The sequence below is a fragment of the Cervus canadensis genome, chromosome 28, assembly GCF_019320065.1.
Source record: "Cervus canadensis isolate Bull #8, Minnesota chromosome 28, ASM1932006v1, whole genome shotgun sequence".
Taxonomy (NCBI): Eukaryota; Metazoa; Chordata; class Mammalia; order Artiodactyla; family Cervidae; genus Cervus; species Cervus canadensis.
In genome coordinates, this window is record NC_057413.1 from 50577730 (window position 1) to 50596538 (window position 18809).

Sequence of the window (18809 nt, forward strand, 5' to 3'; positions counted from 1 at the left end):
CTTAGCAACTGAACAACAACAATAATAGATTTTCTAGAACTAGGTTCTTGTAAGAATCTGAAACTAATAATAGGATCAGTTCTAATTAAGAGGTCAGAAAGCATCTTGCAAAGCAGTTTTCAATTTAAATGGCAGGTGACGAAGGCAGAGGAAATTGCAAAACATACCCTGAACAGGAAAAATGGTATCAATTAATCAACTTCAAAACAGTTGATAGAAGATGGCGGGGAAAATATGTCAGTGTTGTGGCTGTGGGTAGTCGGGGAGGGGGGGGGTGGGATTCCATTCTCCTGACCTTTTAAAAGTTTTTAGAGTCAGGAAGATTAGCCAGTCTCCATTTTATTTCTGTGTCCTAATTTGTGTTGACTGTACACAAAAGTTTGACCAGAGAGACATGCAGGTAAAACTGGAACAAAAAACTGTCAAAACATGATAAGTGACAAGGTTTTCCCAGCAAAGTCTAAAATTTTATTTTCTCTCAGGTAAACTCTTCAGCTGCTATTTTACAGGAAAAAAGTATCTGTAAATAAAAGAACCATTCAATAATCAAATCTTCAGATCAGAGTTTTAATGATTTCATCAGCGTTAACAGAATTTTCTCTCTTCTTACCACTAAGGTCATCATAGCACCCTCTAAAATGAATTTAAGACAACAATTAGTTTACATACACTGATTACACTTGAATAGTAACTGCTTTTAAATAGACCAGTTTCATCTTCAAGTCATTAGATTTGGCATCTCAGTCACACAGATAAGTTCATTGCTATAAAGCAAGCCAATATGAGTAAGTTGCATGTTCTTTAGAATCTAATTCAGAATTCAGACCTCCTGAGGAGTTTGCTATCTATCATCTCATGTCTGTTTCTTAATCTATACTACTGATACATTTCCAGTGATCTCATTCTATCCCATTAAGAGGATGTATAAACTTAAGAATTAGGTGCTAACACTCTTTATTGGCATCATCATTTAAAAATCATTCACCTGATTTTAGAAAGCACTTTATATTTTTCACTCTGCCACTTTTGTTCTTTACCTCGAACTTAACAGTTTCTTTCTTGAATACTTTTGCCATTTTACCTACTTCTTTGCAGGCGGGTACATAAATATACACAAAATCACAGTATTATCTATGGGCCACGTGTCTATAAACTGGTTTCTGTTTTCAAGGAAAGCTATTCTTTCTGGGGCTTCCTCTTTCCTCTAAGAAACCACCGGTAATACCACCCTTTCCCCAACCAGACTACTTGAGAGACCAAAAGCACAGCTTTCCATGGTGGGAATGAGGAGCTCAGATGACCAGGCAGGTGAAAAACCCTACTCAGGAGATAAAGTCTTTTGTGAATGAAAAGTCCTACTGAGGAGTAATGTCTGTTTGTGAACCTGGATTCATCTTTGATTCCACTGAGCATTTGGTGAGTGGATATTCAAATATTTCAAGGAAACAAGGCTATAATCTCAACTTTTCTTATTTTAATACCTGTTACCTCTAGGTATTGTCTCGCTAAATTTTGCCACCAGGCACCCTTTAGCACTGTCTTGGGTACATTGCAAACACTGGTCCTGCCTAATTTTTTCCCCCTAAAGTCCTAATTATTTCCCCCAAGCTCCACACAGTTCTTTTCAAGGATTGTGTGACCAACATTTTCCCCAATATATTTTGTGCTCTCTTGCAATTCTGGACCTTCAAATGCTCAAAACTAAAGGCTCTGTCACTACAGGTTACCAGAAAGAAAACACTTTTATCTAATCTGATTTTTAACGCAATTAATAGTGATTTATTTTTCAAGGAAGCAAATAATTACAGAGCAAGAGAAAACATTGCTGAGATGATGCCTGATCCCTTCTACCCTTCTAGGCCAGTGCTAGACTTGAGAGGAAGCAAATGTATATTCATGGTATCTTTATTATCAAAATCAGAGTAAAATAGCTACATCAGGAAATAGCAATAATGAATGTCACAATGGAAATGATATGCCTAGAATGAATCCAGCAGCATCTGGATCTCTGTTTTGGGGGGTAATAAGATGAAAACCCATGTCATATGGAATGAAATATGACAAGGAGTGCTCACAGATGCACCCTGCTTTGGGAACGCATCTCTCTGAAATCCAGCATTCAAAGGTCATCACATTTCATTTTCAACAGTTTTCACTTTCTTCCCGTTCTCCCAATGTAAGGAGATGTATTTTTACATTATTCAGGAATTATTAGAAATTTCATTCCATTAGAACAAGGAATAACAAGTATTCCGGGACATAGGTGCAAAATTTGTCTTTTTCCACTGAATTGTAAGACATAATTGTCAATAAAGTGCATTTCACTTAAAAGTACCACTAGGAGAGTAAAGTGCAATATATAAGGTACTTCAAATAGTGCAAAGTTGCTAAATATATACATTGTATGTGCCAAGTCCAAATAAAGCAGGATCTTATCTACCGGAAGCCAGAGAGAACAATGGAAACATACTTCCCCATCTTTCATCCTTTGCAGGTCAGTGTATTTTGGTGTGTGTGTGACTGCCCTTGTATATATACATAACTGCTAATGGTCTGTGCAGATGTCTGAAGCTAGTTCCCTAGAATTTGAAACCTTTCGACACTGACATAAACTATGCCATCTCCACATCACAGAAGCATTAGGCTTGTAATAATGGTTGAGATATTTCAGCCTGAAAATCTGGTAAGGCAGGTATTTGACTTCGAATTAAATGTTTAATGAGAACTATTAAAAACACAATAACTATAATGCTACCAAGAGAGACCCCTATGAAATAAGCGTAAGACTCCTCTTGTTCATTTTCTCTTGGTTTCACACTACCATGGAGGAGAGGAGGGATCTGGGTATCAGGACTTGCTCGTGGAGTCGGTGAAATGAGCAGATCCTGAACGTGGTCGAGTGATCCGTTGTGAGGCAGGGCGGTGATGTTGAGCAGGTGGCAGAGCAGGGGGTACAGGTCTGTAGAGTTCATGGCTGCTTTTGTGAAATTTTTTCGGAAGGCAGGACCATGGGCTAAGAAAATGGGATGCATTTCTGCTAATGCATTGTCGTACCCGTGGTTGCCTACTGTGAAGATAAAATGCATGAACAAGTGAGCCAAGCAGATGGTATTAAAATGGAAATAACTGTATCATCGAATGCTGGACTTACATGCAAGTTTTATCTAATTTGACTTTTAAATAAAAGAATCCTTTACACATCATCTCTGCTGTGGTCAACATCACAATTCACTTCAGGAAATGAGAAGTCAAATGATCATAAATCTTTCCCACAGGTCACAGGAAGAAGGGTAAACTTCCCTGAGCCAAGTCAGGGGAACATGAAAGTGATCTTTTTTTGTTGGCAGGTAAACTAATTTTCAGCGATTACTTGTTAGATACCTACTATGTTCCAGTTATTGTTCTAAAGATAAAGGGGTAAAGGTGCCCCTAGTCATGAAGCCAATAAATTCAAAATTTATCAGTTGACTCATTAGAAAAGACCCTGATGCTGGGAAAGATTGAGGGTGGGAGGAGGAGACGGTGACAGAGGACCAGATGGTTGGATGGCATCACCGACTCAATGGACATGAGTTTGAGCAAACTCTGGGAGACAGTGAAGAACAGGGAAGCCTGGTGTGCTGCAGTCCGTGGGGTCACAAAGCGTTGAACACAACATAATGACTGAACAACAGTCAAAAAAATAAAGATCAGGACTTGTGGGTAAAATCTTGTCCTGTTTCAGATCAGGATCCAGCTTAGCACTGTATGCTTTAGTATGGCTACAAAAAAAGTTAAAAACTTTCAGAGTCTTGATAAGTCAGAAGAAGATACAAAATTGAAGGGATGAAACCCCTGCATAATAAAAGCTGCCTTTTATTTTATTTTATTTTTTTAAAGCTGCCTTTTAAAGGCATGTGGGTCTAGCATAATATCAGGGTTCTACTGCCAGTAAAATGGCAACCAAAGAGAACTGAAAGGCTTTATTTTAAAGGTAGTGAGAATGACCGGCAAGTCGGCCTCTACTGCTTGTGTCTGCTACCAGGAAACGTGCAATGAGAGCACAGAATTGAAAAAAAAAAAAAAATTCTAAATCAATTCCTCTGAGAGTCATCTTCTCAGACTAATTCCAAATCTGCCTGGCAAAATCCATCTAAAGGAGTCATTTTTAGTGCTATGATTCTCTTGAGTTTCTTATTCAAGTGGAAATAATGCTGGATTTATGAATCACTAGGAATCATCTGACTGGGGCTGTGCTATTCTACTTAATCAACAGTAACATTGGGAAATGTGCCATTATATAATTTGTAATTGGATGATTGCTGGTCTCCTGTCTGTGAAAAGTTGGATCTAGACTCTAATCATGAAGGTAAAGTAAATCCTATCACACTTCTTACTAGAAAATCAGACTTGAAGTGAACTCATTATGACTTAAAATACCTTTCCCGTGAAGAGGGACTTTTTCTCCTAGTGGTGAATGCATGCTCAGTCACTCAGTCTTGTCCAAATATTTGCAACTCCATGGACCGTAGCCCACCAGGCTCCTCTGTCCATGGAATTCTCCAGGCAAGAATAGTGGAGTGAGTTGTCATTTCCTTTTCCAGGGGATCTTCCCAACCCAGGAATTGAACCTGGGTCTCCAGCATTGCAGGCAGGCAGATTCCTTACCACTGAGCCACCCGGGAAGCCCTTCCTAGCGGTAGTCCCTACCATTAATGCTTGATCCAGCAGACAGTATTTAATAATGGATGTCTAAGGGCAGTGTTCTCAAACTTGACCATGTATGAGACTCTGGCATAGGGAGGGTGGGTGCAGGTAAAAACACAGATCTCTGGGCTCCACCCTCTCAGTTCCCAGTTTAGCAGATCTGGGTTGGGCCCAAGAATCTGCATTTCTAATGAGTTCCCAGGAGATGTGGATGATGCTGGTCCAGGGAACACTTCTTGAGAACCGCTGCTGTTGGACAATTAGGGCTGAGTTCTCTTCTAGAACTCAGGCTGAGAAGGACTGTAGTAGCCAGTACTTAATTATTTCGTTGAAAAAATAATTATGTTGAACATAATAATGTAACAAAAATAGGAGCACCATTAAGGTTTTAGATTCAAAATAGGAGTGACCATCTATTATGTAATTGTAGTCCACTGAACCAAAGTTTCAGGAGAGCCACTAGCATTTATGTTAATTGTTCATTGTAATTCTGTCTCTTCAGAGCAACTTTTTGCTCTGAAGCAAACTGTAATTCTGTCTCTTCTTTTCTGAGCAACTCCTCTCACATAAGAGTCGCCTGCACAATACATGAAAGCCTGAACATATGAAGTTGGTAACTATTCTCATGGCCAAACAAATTATTTTTAAAAACTTTCTTAATACAGCTCTCCTGGCCTGATTAAATATTGGTTTACACATTATTGCCCGTATGTAAAATCTGTTTTAAGGATCTGAACCCATCACGTATACATCTACCAGTAGGACTCATTTATGCTCTACAAATGCCACTGCCAGCTAACTGCTATTCTCTTCATCAATAAACATGATGGGAACCCAGTTCTATCTAAAGGGACATTTTTTTTTTTTTTTACTATCTCAAATGTATCAAGGACCAGTGCCTAAAAGAGCATTTCTAGTCAGTGTTGGCACCATATGCTTCCCTCAACATTCAGTAACAATGGGAACAACCCCCAGTGAATTGACTGGTAGTGCGTGTTAATGTCTCTGTCAGCCAGGGAAGCAGATCCCATGCTAGGCAGTTTAAGGGAGGGAATTTCAAATGAGGGATAGTGTTGAAGCTCAGAAGTAAACATGAGATGGCAAGGTTACCCTGTGAGTAGACCAGTGGGAATAGTCCCCAGTGGGAACCTCAATGGCCCCCAGAGCTGGAGAGACAGAAGGAAGAGGTGGGGTCACCAGAGCCCCAAAGGCAGGACTGCACAGTAGGAGCTGAGGCCACAGACAGGGAGGTTGTCCAGAGCTGGGATCACAGAGGACATGAAGTCACAGGCTAGGGCAGACAGAATGGGGGACAAAGACCCTGGCTTCTGCCAAACTCCTGCCTTCCATGCTCCTACCAAGGTTCTCTATTGGCCAAATGGAACCAGAAACTAGTTTACAAAGTAGCTTCGGAAATTTAGTCTGTAGGGATCTGTCACTGCTGATACAGCGCAGATCAGGGTAAGGGTGGGCGGGCAGTTTGAGAGCAAATATGCAAATGGCAGGCACAATAAAGATGAGTTACATCCTGTGGATGACTTCCATTTGACTAACTTGTTAAAAGCTGTATGGAAAGGGAAAACTACACGTTATGGATGGCTCCTCTGTCCATGGAATTCTCCAGGCAAGAATACTGGAGTGGGTTGCCATGCCCTCCTCTGGGGATCTGTCCAATCCAGGGATCAAACCTGGGTCTTCTGCCTTGCAGAAAAATTCTTTACCATCTGAGCCACCAGGGAAGCCCCTATTATGGATGGCAGAAAGCTCTTTATTTTGTATGCTTGAATTTTAAATAGGATTTCCATCATCTTCTAAATTTATATAATGGAAATACCTCCAGAATTATACCACTTGGTATTCATTAGGAAAATATATCTTGATATACTTCTATCCATGCCAATATGCACTTCTTTTTAGAAACGTTTCCAAGGTATAAAGCAAAGCTGGCCTATATTTTGTAGAGCCAGAGGGCAAAAGAAACTAGAAAGCTGACAACTGCAGAGAAAAATAGAGATGACACTTTTATGAGATCAGAGTATGAAACAGATGCAAAAAATGATTCAATTTACAAAACTCAGGTTTTTCTCAGGAACATAATGGTTGTAATTAGCAGTATAGGGCACGGTGCTTATCTTTGGTCTGATGACTTCGAGAGTCATTTCACTTTTAGGAGGTTACCTCATTTTAAAGTCCCAGTAAATCTTTATTGGGATATTTATTGGATTTTTATTTAGCTATTAATGTATGACACTAGCTAGTTATTCGATCGGTAAACAGAATGTTGAATACAGCAGAAACAACCCCCAGTTGGCCTCCACTTTAGCAGATGATGCAGAATGGGGAGAAAGACTATAACATACTCACATAGAAAGTCATCTGACTTATTCCGTAAAATATGCCAGCCGTCGTCAGCCACTGCGAGAATGGGCTGAATTCGACTGTTGTGTTTGTAATGCCATCTTTCCGGAATCTCTTCCTTTTTGTAAACAGTCAGATTAGGATGAGCTTGAGCTAGTGCTTCATAGACTTCATCAAATTTGCCTAAAACAGAAGGATGAGGAGAAGCAGTCAGAACAAGACTGTCACCGCCACAGCCAAGAAGCAACCATGGCAACAGAGGTCAGTCAATGAGAACATCCTACTGATGTAGACACTCAGCAAGTTCAAGGTAGTGAAGTCTTACCAGACAATTTAGAACCCCCTGCCTGCCCCCGCTCCCGGTGGGGGAAACTGAGAAATACTCTTCTCTTAAAATAAATTCACCTTCAGAGAAGACATTTTATTGAACCAGAAATCTCTAAAGACTTAAATACACATGTCCATGTGTGCATGAGTGTGCTAAGCTGCTTCAGTCATGCTCAACTCTTTGCAACCCTGGGATGTAAAACTTAAAAAAAAACAAACAGAAAAGTCTTTTTATTTTATATAGGAGTATAGTTGATTGACAATATTGAGTTCTTTTCAGTTGTACAACAAAGTGATTTCAGTTATACATATACAGGTATCCATTCTCTTTCAAATTCTCTTTGGGGATGTTAAAAATATTTTGAGTTTGTTTAAAACTCAAAACAGAATCTACCTTTAAAACAGAAATAATGAATGACAGATTGGTATGAGGCTTTGAGATGAGGTTTGTAAAAAGTTTAAGGCCCTAAAGCGTGTGCTCCACAACGAGAAGCCACTGCAGTGAGAAGCCCTCACATCACAACTAGACAAAAGCCCACACAGCAGTGAAGACCCAGAACATCCAAAAATAAAAACAATAAATTTTTTTTTAAGTTTGAGATACTGTTATTACTTCCCTTGCTTATAGGTAAGAAAACTAAGTCTCAGCACGAGCAAAACTCTCTCTTTCCTCTGCCCCACTGCTTCCCTATTAAGCAGATCTAACGAAGGATCCTCTGAAGGCTTTAGGGCTTCCATAAAAATCACTGTAACTCCATGCACATTTTGTGTGTATCTCCCCATCTCTGTTTCTCTGTGAGTGAAGGCTGTAGCTTTTCATCATATCCAATGACTCCAAAATGGTTAAATGCCACTACCATAAATATACAGAGAGAGTATCAGTTTTCAATACTGTAGAAAAAAGTAAAAAATCTGACTCTGAGGGAAGTGACTTTGTCTTTTCAGAGACTAAGGATTAAATCCAAGAATATTACCATGAACAAAGACAAGCACACTTGAAAGACAGAAACAAAAGTCCCCCACTCAGTCACACTGGGCACGAACACCCACCCCCAGATCACCACTCTGCTCAGGCTGACCTTCCCTGGGCAAGATGGCGGCCACTGGCGATTGATCAATCAGGGTGTAGTGCTCTCTATCCAGATATTGGTCAAGCTCTATGATCCTCTCCTGGGAACACTGCGTCATTCCATGGTCACTTGTGATGACTAGGTTCAGAACGTTCCACAAGTTTGCCTTTTTCAGCATTTGTATGAGATATCCTAACTTGTGGTCAATATCTGAAATGACAGGCCCCATGAGTGGACTGTCTGGTCCCAACTGGTGGCCCATATCATCAGGTTCCTCCCAATAAAGAAGACCAAGATTGATGGGCTCTTTTGACGTAAACCATTCAATAATTTTGGCCACTCTCTCTTCAAATGAAACGGAGTCATTGTAAGGCAGGTAGTGAGTGGGAAAGCTTCCGTGTATTTTGACATCTGTTCCGGGCCACATGGCCGCACCACTCCTGTGTCCTGCCCTCTGATTTGTGATCCATATCGGCGTCGCTTCTTCCCAAAACTCAGAATCATAAATATCCATGTCATCCAAGGAGAAAGATTTGTTCAGAATAGGGTCATACATGTCATTTGCCACAAGGCCATGATTCTCAGCAAAGAGGCCAGTGACCAAAGTATAATGGTTAGGGTAGGTCTTTGTAATAAAAATATTAGTAACTTGCTGCACCTGGACACCATATTTCATAACATAATGAAAATGGGATGTTGGAACTCTATATAAATAATCCCAACGGAATCCGTCAAATGAAACTAGCAGAACCTTTGGCTGGTCTGATTGGAGAGAAAATGTAACTGAAAGTGTTAATGCAGCAAGCATGAAGGACACCCGGAGAAGTTTTGAAGTCATTTTTCAAACTACTTGATTGCTTCAGTGTAAGACAATCTGTATAAGAAAAATATAGAAGTTAATGGCAATAATTTTGTTTTGCATACTTTACCCAAAACAGAGAATGATGGCACTTAGTAACCCCAGTTATAGTATACATCACAGCCTGGAAGGTTTATGTTGCAAAATTTCATCTTAAACAAGAAACATGGGGCTCTCTACAACAAAGCTAAGAAATATATTCACACTTTAGAAACTGTTTTAGTTTCTAAGAACTTACCAAAACATTTCCTCAAAGAAATTATGTAAATTATCTCCCCAAATATCATTTTAAAAGATGAAGTAATTTGCATACAACTTTTCAGAAACATTTTCAGGTTGACTCAGACTTCTGGCTCCTGCTCATGGACATTTATATATGTCCAAATACTCCAGGAGTTGGTGATGGACAGGGAGGCCTGGCATGCTGCAGTCCATAGGGTCACAAAGAGTCGGACACGACTGAGCAACTGAACTGAACTGAACTAAAATACCTGTGGACACATTCATCATTAGTGTTAGACAGGCTGTAGGAACCTAGCAACAGGAATTAGCACTAGCAAATCAAAAATAATATTTTTTAAAAATACATATGTAAACCTCCATGTTTCAATGGCAAGGCCTTATGTTTGGTCCATCATAGTAAGATGTCTATCTTGGTGTCTTGAAGTGACATAAAAATTATGACATTCTAATATATTTGTGAAATGTAATTGACATTCATGTATTAATCATTAAAGCATGCGTGTGTGCTAAATTGCTTCAGTCATGTCTGACTCTCTGCAACCCTATGAACTGCAGCCTGCCAGGCTCCTCTGTTCATGGGATTTCCCAGGCAAGAATGCTGGAGTGGGTTGCCATTTCTGTCTCCAAATAATCAAAGCATGTTGTTGTTGTTGTTCGGTCACCCGGTCGTGTCTGACTCTGAGACTTCATGGACTGCAGCACACCAGGCCTCTCTGTCTCTCATCATGTCCTGAAGTTTGCCCAAGTTCATGTCCATTGCATCAGTGATGCCATCTAGCCATCTTATCCTCTGACGCCCTCTTCTCCTTCTGCCCTCAATCAAAGCATAGTCTTCTTTAAATAAAACAATTAGGTTCTGAACTAAGTATAACTAAATGTAAATCTGAAATTTGATGCTGACCTTCCTAATGTTAGTGGCTTCCCTGATGGCTCAGTTGGTAAAGAGTCTGCCTGCAATGCAGGAAACCTGGGTTCAATCCCTGGGTCGGGAAAATCCCCTGGAGAAGGAAATGGCAACCCACTCCAGTATTCCTGCCTGGAGAATTCCATGGACAGAGGAGCCTGGTGGGCTAGAGTCCATGGGGTCACAAAGAGTCAGACAAGACTAAGTGACTTTACTTTCATTTTTCCTAATGTTAAAATTCATCAATATTTAATCTTATCAGTGGTGTGTGTAGAACAGGCACTTCCCTGGATTAAATAAATCTCTTGAGATCAAAGTGGTTGTAATTGTTGTTGTTCACCTGCCTCTATTTCTAAAAAGCTTTTATTTTATTCAGGAAAGCTAATAAGAGATAATATGAAAAACAATACATATGTAAATTTTGTCAGTTCTCAACGGTTTGCAAATCCAGTAAGGATCTTTTGTTCTTTCCCTCTGCTGTTCATTCTTGCATGAAGTTATTTATAAGCCCACCAAACCTGGATCTAACTATATTTTGTGCCAAGAAATCTCTTGAATTCAGTTTTTGACATCTTCCTAATTTAAATATGCTGAAGACATTTTTAAACCTCAGAAAAAGAACCTGTCTTGCCCTCCTATTTTATAAGTGCTGGTAAATAAAAAGTGCTTTGGCATGCCTGCTTTGCTATCAGGGACAAGAATTCTGCTTCTGTTTTGTTTTGTTTTTAACCACGATTTCAGCATACCAGAACATTACTTAAACTGAAATTGTTGTAGGTATTGATCTCAGACAATGGCTCAAAAATTAAATGTAAAAAACTATTCCTCAAATGGCAAGAAACTTCCCAGTTCTGGAAGGAACATGAGTAATCAGTTCCAATGAGGAACTGCAAAACTATTTACTAACATTTCTGGCTAAGAAGGGTGGTTCTTCCTCTTCCTCTCTTCTCCTTCACTTTCTTAACACAAGAAAGGATACTACGAACCAAATATAATTTAAAGCTAAAAAATGAATCAGCTACATGAAACATCTGATTTCTCCTCTATTTTAGTAAATTAATTCAGCAACTGTAATAAGCAGGACCGAACTGCTTTCCTGGGACAAACGCAAACAAAGGCTAACCACTGCCTCAAGCTTAGGAATGTTTGCTAAGAGGAACCAACGTTATCACATCGATGACATAAAGCAACAAACAGGGAAGCGGGGGTAGGGATGCAAGAAATCTGATTTCTTTCTTTTCCTCCAAAGTGCTTCATGGCGCTGTGGAATCCCTCGTTCTAGGTCCAGCTTTCACTGGGCTGCTTTCCAGTTCCTCGCCCCTCCAGCCCTTCCCCTACAGACAGCCTTGGAAATCTAGAGGAAAGGGGCGCCAAGAAAGGAGAGGAGAGAAAGTGAAGGATGAGTAGGTGTGTGTAGAGCGAACGGACGTCAGAAGGAGAGTGATGCGTCTCCCCATCGTTTTCACCGGGATTTCATCCTAGCTCCGGGAAGGATCTCAGCGTAGGGTACGTTCCCAATTTGTAGACCGCCCGCCCGCCCACCGAGGCCCGAAGATGCCCTAACGTGGGCTCTGTACAACTGTGTAGTGGAAACCGGAGGGAGGATAGTTTGGGGGTCCCTAAAGAGGCAGGTGGGTCCCGGGGAGGCCAGCTTCCCACTTCCCCCGACTCTTACCCTCGCGGCGATCCGCTCAGTCCGCATCGGCTTGGGGCAATGGGAGGGAAGGCCTTGAAAGGGATCCCTCCCGCAGACCCGGGGCAACAGCCAGGAGGCGGCGGGAGCAAGGGGTGCCCCCCAAACCCACAGCCGCTCACCTGCTCGCCAACTCAACGCAGAGCACCTGACCAGCGCTGCACCTGACCTGCACCGCCTACCGGCTGCAGGCCCCGCCTCTTGACTCCTATTGGCTACGGGACGGAGAGAAAGCCGGGCTCTTGGGAGTGGCTGCCCCGCCTGTCAATCAGTGGGGCGGGCACTGCGGGATTTGAAGGGTGGATCCGGCGGGAGCCAGGGGAGTGAGGGGCGACGTGGACCCAGCCTGGAGGCTCCAGGGGCAGGAAAGAGAAGGCGCCCCAGGGCTCGCCAAGGCCCCCTCTGCCGGGTCACAGAACCATTCTGCATTGTGCCTTTTCTAGACCGGCAGTTATGCTGTGGTCAGTGATGCAGAGAGGTCATAGCGCGCTACCCCCAGTAGCGAAAACCCCCCGTTTTCGTTAAAAGCTGCTATTCTCTTACCCGATTTCTCATCTCCAGTTTTCTTGTTTTCTGATCACAAATGGGTAGCACCATACTCTTGACTTTGCTCCGAGGAACACCCGAACACCCCAGGAGGTCAATGGGACGATGCAAAATCTAATTTAAAAGGATTTAATTTTACTGTTCCGGTTTTTGCAGTGTCAGGTCCCTGAGGGATCTGCAATAGGGTGGCACCTGAGAATAAGCATATTACACCAAGCCAGGTTCAGAATCGGGTTAATTTGCACAGGCTGCGAAGCTGAATAGCTATTCCAGGCACCAGATTCTGCTCCTAGCTTTGTTTTTAAATATGCAGGATTGAAGTTCGGATCTGACTCCTCTTTCTTGATCCTGTTTCTTCTATTCCCATTCTGAAATGAATTAATTTTTTTAGTGTTTTTTGTCTTGTTTTGTTTTGTAATGGATGGTGTTTTTAGGCGGGAGGGAGTGCAGACAGGTACATAGTTTGCCAATATGATCCCAGCTATATTTATCATAAATTATAGCAGTGACTTGCAGCTCCCCTGAAAGAATTTGCCCATCTACACAATTCCCAAACCTAATTCTGACCACCCTGCAATGGGCAATAATATCTGCTGGTTGTTGCAACTTAAATGTAAACATCTAATTAGCAGTTAAAATGGAGAGCAGAACCAGTCCTTCTGGGTCCCCTGGAGCTCCCTTCCCTGGTACACCAGAACTTAATGAATAGACAGACTTGCTGAGAGTTAATTAAACAAGGCAAACATTTTGGTCATTGTTTTTTCTCCTTCTCTCAACTTCTCATAGAGGGACAGTCCCTACCCCGATGGCTCCCTTCCCACAGCGTCATACCACCCACAGGAGGATCTGGGCACTCTTCCACGGCCTTTTATTTGTAATGACTTGAGTTTATGGTTTTCCACACGTGGGATGGGGATTAAGAGGGAGACTGATGTCTGGGTTTGGCCAGATTCAGTTGCAGTGAAGCTGTACAGGCTGTTCCAAGTCCCCAAAGCCCTGTCCTTTGAAATTGCCCCAACTTGGAACAGGGTGGCCCAATATTATAAGTCTTTGTCCCCCCAGAAAAGGCCAACCCTATGTTCTCCCAAAACATTCAGAGAACAGCATATGCTGATTAGAGAGCAGAGTAGTGAAAACAGGCTTGTGTTTTACATGGATCGCTGAGTATTGTTGGACTCTATTCAGATGGCACTGCTTGGCTCTGCAGACTTACGAAGATAAGACTGTATTCACAAGTCACCTCTGTGACACAGGCATGGTGCAGCTGTTAACCACAGCACACAACAGAAAATGACTCATGAGGGCCCCAGTGAGTCCCAGAGACACTGCCCTGATCTCCATGTAATGACGTCTAGAGTCAACGGCAGGCTCATGATATAACTCATGTTGCTAACAGGGAAACAATCTGGCTTACATAGTAGAGATAGAGGAATGACTGTAAAAACATGGAATTCCCGCTTCCACATCTGTACCAGCCCTTCTGCCCTGTTTGTTGCCTTGAGTTTTGTCCAATTGCCATCACTACTCAGCCAATTATGGTCACCTAAGCTAGCGATCCCCAACTTTTTTGGCACTGGGGACCGGTTTCGTGGAAGACAATTTTTCCACAGACTCAGGGTGGGGTGTGGATGATTTAGGGATGATTCAAGTGCATTGCATTTATTGTGCACTTTATTTCTATTGCAATTACATCAGCTCCACCTCAGATCATCAGGCATTTGATCCCGGAGGTTGGGGACCCCTGGCCTAAACCACAAACTGGTTGACTGTTGCTATTCCTTTGTTTTATATTATTGAATCAATATGTATAATCATCACTGAGCTAGTAACATTTTTCTGCATAATGGTATAACAGAAGAATCAGCTTCTTTCATGGGTTTTGGAATACAGATGGGGGTCCCTCTGCCTATCTAAAGAAGTCTAATAGGGGTTTGAGAGAAGAATTATTTTCTTTCTGAGGAGCTAGAAGAGGTTTGAGTTAAAACTAAAATAGGATTTTTTTTTTTAATGAAATAGCCAAGACTGGTTCTGCAACAGTAGTTTTCTTTTTAAAACTAGTGACCCCATGGTAGGGTGAATGAGCAAATTATTTTACAAAAATTTTAAAAATCTTTAGGATTGTAATACACTTCATCACAACAATAAATTAAAACAAAGTCTATCTCTTAAACCTTTATAGAACATTCTGCAAAATATGAGTCTCACATATTGAACAGCCATAGATTAAGAATCATAAGGCTTCTCTTGGGCAAACTCTGGGAGATGGGGATGGACAAGGAAGCCTGGCACACTGCAGTCCATGGAGTCACAAAGAGTAGGATACGACTTGGTGACTGAACAACAACAACAACAAGGATTCTGGTTCTGGACTGACCTTAATTATTTTTTTAATTTAAGTATAGCTGATTTACAGTGTTTCAGGTGTATAGCAAAGTGATTCAGTTATGTATATGTATATGTATATATATATATATATATATATGCACACACTTTTTCAGATTCTCTTCCATTATAGATTATTAAAAGATACTGAATATAGTTCCCTGTGATATACAGTAGGTCCTTGTTGTTTATCTATTTTATATATAAGTAAGTGAAAGTCGCTTAGTCATGTCTGGCTCTTTGTGACCCCATGGACTATACAGTCCATGGAATTCTCCAGGCCAGGATACTGGGGTGGGTAGCCTTTCCCTTCTCCAGGGGATCTAACCCAACCCAGGGATCAAACCCAGGTCTCCGACATTGCAGACAGATTCTTTACCAGCTGAGCTACCAGGGAAGCCCATTTTATATATAGTAATGTGTATCTGTTAATCCCAAATTCCTGACTTACCCCGAATTCCTGATTATCCTGTCTCTAGGGATGACTTTTCACTTGATAAATAGTAGTATTTCACTGTACTCAGCAGAAGTACAACCCAATGAATGAAAAGTTAAATTATAGGCTGTTTAAAGATTTAGTCCAAGTATTTTTATGCTTATTAGTAATTTAGGCTGCTAATGCTATATTTGTACCTAATAGGACTATATTTCCACACATTTAGTATGCTTTACCCTCAGAAAGCTTTATGGAAGTCAAATATAACCTTGTAAACTTCTTTGCATTACCAGGTTTTGCAAATTGTATTCAGAGTATATTATTTTTTCTAGAGTTACTGGAACAAACCACCACCACCTGGATGGCTTAGGTCAACAGGAATGTATTCTCTCACAGTTTTGGAAGCATGAAGTCTGAAGTCTAGATGTTGGCAAGGCCACCCTCCTCCAGAGGCTCCAAGGAAGAATACTGCCTTGTCTCTTCCAGCTTCCAGTGGTTCTGGCATTCCTGGGTCTGATGTAACTCAGCTCCAATCACTGCCCCCATCGTCACATGCTGTTTTTCTCTGTAAGTCTCTATGTCTTCATGTGGCCTTGTTATGAGGGCACCAGTCACTGGAGTGAAGGCCCACTTTAATCCAATAAGACCTTATCTAAATTTAACTAGTCTAACTGAGAAAGACAAGTATCATATGATATCACTTATATGTTAAATATTAAAAAATGGTACAAATGAACTTATTTACCAAACAGAAATAAAGTCACAGATATAGAAAACAAACCTATGGTTACCAGGGGTAAGTGGGGAGGGATAAACTGGGATATTGGGATTGATATATACACACTACTACATATAAAATAGATAACTAATAAGGACCTACTATATAGCACAAACTCTACCCAATACTGTAATGCCCTATATAGGAAAAGAATCTAAAAAAGAGTGGATATATGTATATGTATAACTTACTTCCTTTGCTGTCCATCTGAACCTAACACATTGTAAATCAGCTATGCTGCTGCTCCGTGCTCAGTCATGTTCAGCTCTTTGCGACCCCGTGGACTGTAGCTTGCTAGGCTCCTCCGTCCATGGAATTCTCCAGGCAAGAATACTGGAGTCAGTAACCATTTCCTTCTCCAGGGGATCTTCCTGACCCAGGGATCAAATCCGGGTCATAAATCAACTATCCTCTAATACAAATTTAAAAAAAAATTTTTTTTAATAAATAAAACACTAAAAAAATTAACTAGTTACAGCTGCAAAAAAAAAAAAAAAAATTACAGCTGCTTGCCAAAGCAGGTCCTATTCTGAGGTTCCAGGTGAATGTGAATTTGAAGGGAATACTATTCAACCCAGTACATGTGGCTAGCAGAGTGTTTAATTTTATAGCTCAGTTCAGTTCAGTCGCTCAATCGTGTCTGACTTTGCGACCCCATGAACCGCAGCACGCCAGGCCTCCCTGTCCATCACCGACTCCCGGAGTCCACCCAAACCCATGTCCATTGAGTCAGTGATGTGATCCAACCATCTCATCCTCTGTCATCCATCCCCTTCTCCTCCTTCCCTCAACCTTTCCCAGCATCAAGGTCTTTTCCAATGAGTCAGCTCTTCATACCGGGTGGCCACAGTATTGGAGTTTCAGCTTCAACATCAGTCCTTCCAATGAACACCCAGGACTGATCTCCTTTAGGAGGGACTGGTTGGATCTCCTTGCAGTCCAAGGGACTCTCAAGAGTCTTCTCCAACACCACAGTTCAAAAGCATCAATTCTTCTGCGCTCAGCTTTCTTCACAGTCCAACTCTCACATCCATACATGACTACTGGAAAAACCATAGCCTTGACTAGACAGACCTTTGTTGGCAAAGTAATGTCTCTGCTTTTTAATGTGCTGTCTAGGTTGGTCATAACTTTCCTTCCAAGGAGTAAGCGTCTTTTAATTTCATGGCTGCAATCACCATCTTCAGTGATTCTGGAGCCCAGAAAAATAAAGTCAGCCACTGTTTCCACTGTTTCCCCATCTATTTGCCATGAAGTGATGGGACCAGATGCCATGATCTTAGTTTTCTGAATGTTGAGCTTTAAGCCAACTTTTTCACTCTCCTCTTTCACTTTCATCAAGAGGTTCTTTAGTTCTTCCTCACTTTCTGCCATAAGGGTGGTGTCATCTGCATAGCTGAGGTTATTGATATTTCTCCCGGCAATCTTGATTCCAGCTGTGCTTCTTCTAGCCCAGCGTTTCTCATGATGTACTCTGCATATAAGTTAAATAATCAGAGTGACAATATACAGCCTTGATCATAAGTTAAATAATCAGAGTGACAATATACAGCCTTGACGTACTCCTTTTCCTATTTGGAACCAGTCTGTTGTTCTGTGTCCAGTTCTAACTGTTGCTTCCTGACCTGCATACAAATTTCTCAGGAGGCATGTCAGGTGGTCTGGTATTCCCATCTCTTTCAGAATTTTCCACAGTTTATTGTGATCCACACAGTCAAAGGCTTTGGCATAGTCAATCAAGCAGAAATAGATGTTTTTCTGGAACTCTCTTGCTTTTTCAATGATCCAGCAGATGTTGGCAATTTGATCTCTGGTTCCTCTGCCTTTTCTAAAACCAGCTTGAACACCTGGAAGTTCATGGTTCACATATTGTTAAAGCCTGGCTTGGAGAATTTTGAGCATTACTTTGCTAACGTGTGAGATGAGTGCACTTGTGCGGTAGTTTGAGCGTTCTTTGGGATTGCCTTTCTTTGGGATTGGAATGAAAACTGACCTTTTCCAGTCCTGTGGCCACTGCTGAGTTTTCCAAATTTGCTAGCACATTTATAGCTCAGCTTACATCCTAAGTCCATGAATTATGATTAAAATGGCTCAAATCAAGGAAACTGACAACATCTATTACTGAAAAGGATGCAGAGCAATTGCAGTGATGACACATTGCTGATGTGAATGATACAGCCACTTTGAAAAACATTTTGGAAGTTTCCTATAAAATTACATATACACTTACCATATACCTCAGGAATCCCACTTGTAGGTATTCAAGCAATAAAAGTGAAGATATCTACTGCAAAACTTACAAGCAAATTTTTAATAGCTTTAATCAGCATTAAAAACTAGAACTGTGGGAGTTCCCTGGCTGTCCAGTGGTGAAGACTCTGTGCTTCCAATGCAGGAGACATGGGTTTAATCCCCGATCCGGACGCTAAGATCCCACATGCTGCAAGGCAAGGTCAAAAATGTTTTTAAAAACTTGGGTGTACCTGTGGTTGATTCTTGTTGATGTACGACAGAAAACCACAAAATT

At 41.2% G+C, this 18809-nt stretch overlaps 1 protein-coding gene across 3 annotated transcripts; it reads right to left on the reverse strand.

The window, feature by feature from the left end:
* Positions 1–445: 445 nt before the first annotated feature.
* Positions 446–12355, reverse strand: ENPP5 (ectonucleotide pyrophosphatase/phosphodiesterase family member 5). 3 transcript variants are annotated; one of them, XM_043450375.1, is made up of 4 exons: positions 12263–12355; positions 8451–9315; positions 7051–7227; positions 446–3067 (listed from the first exon to the last, which is right to left on the reverse strand). In XM_043450375.1, the coding sequence occupies exons 2-4, from the start codon at positions 9277–9279 to the stop codon at positions 2640–2642; spliced, it is 1434 nt and encodes a 477-aa protein (XP_043306310.1). In that variant the 5' UTR covers positions 9280–9315; positions 12263–12355; the 3' UTR covers positions 446–2639. The 3 variants fall into 3 exon arrangements, with proteins under 3 accessions (XP_043306310.1, XP_043306311.1, XP_043306309.1); XM_043450376.1 differs by having other exon boundaries at positions 446–3064; positions 12123–12339; XM_043450374.1 differs by having other exon boundaries at positions 12123–12338.
* Positions 12356–18809: the final 6454 nt, after the last annotated feature.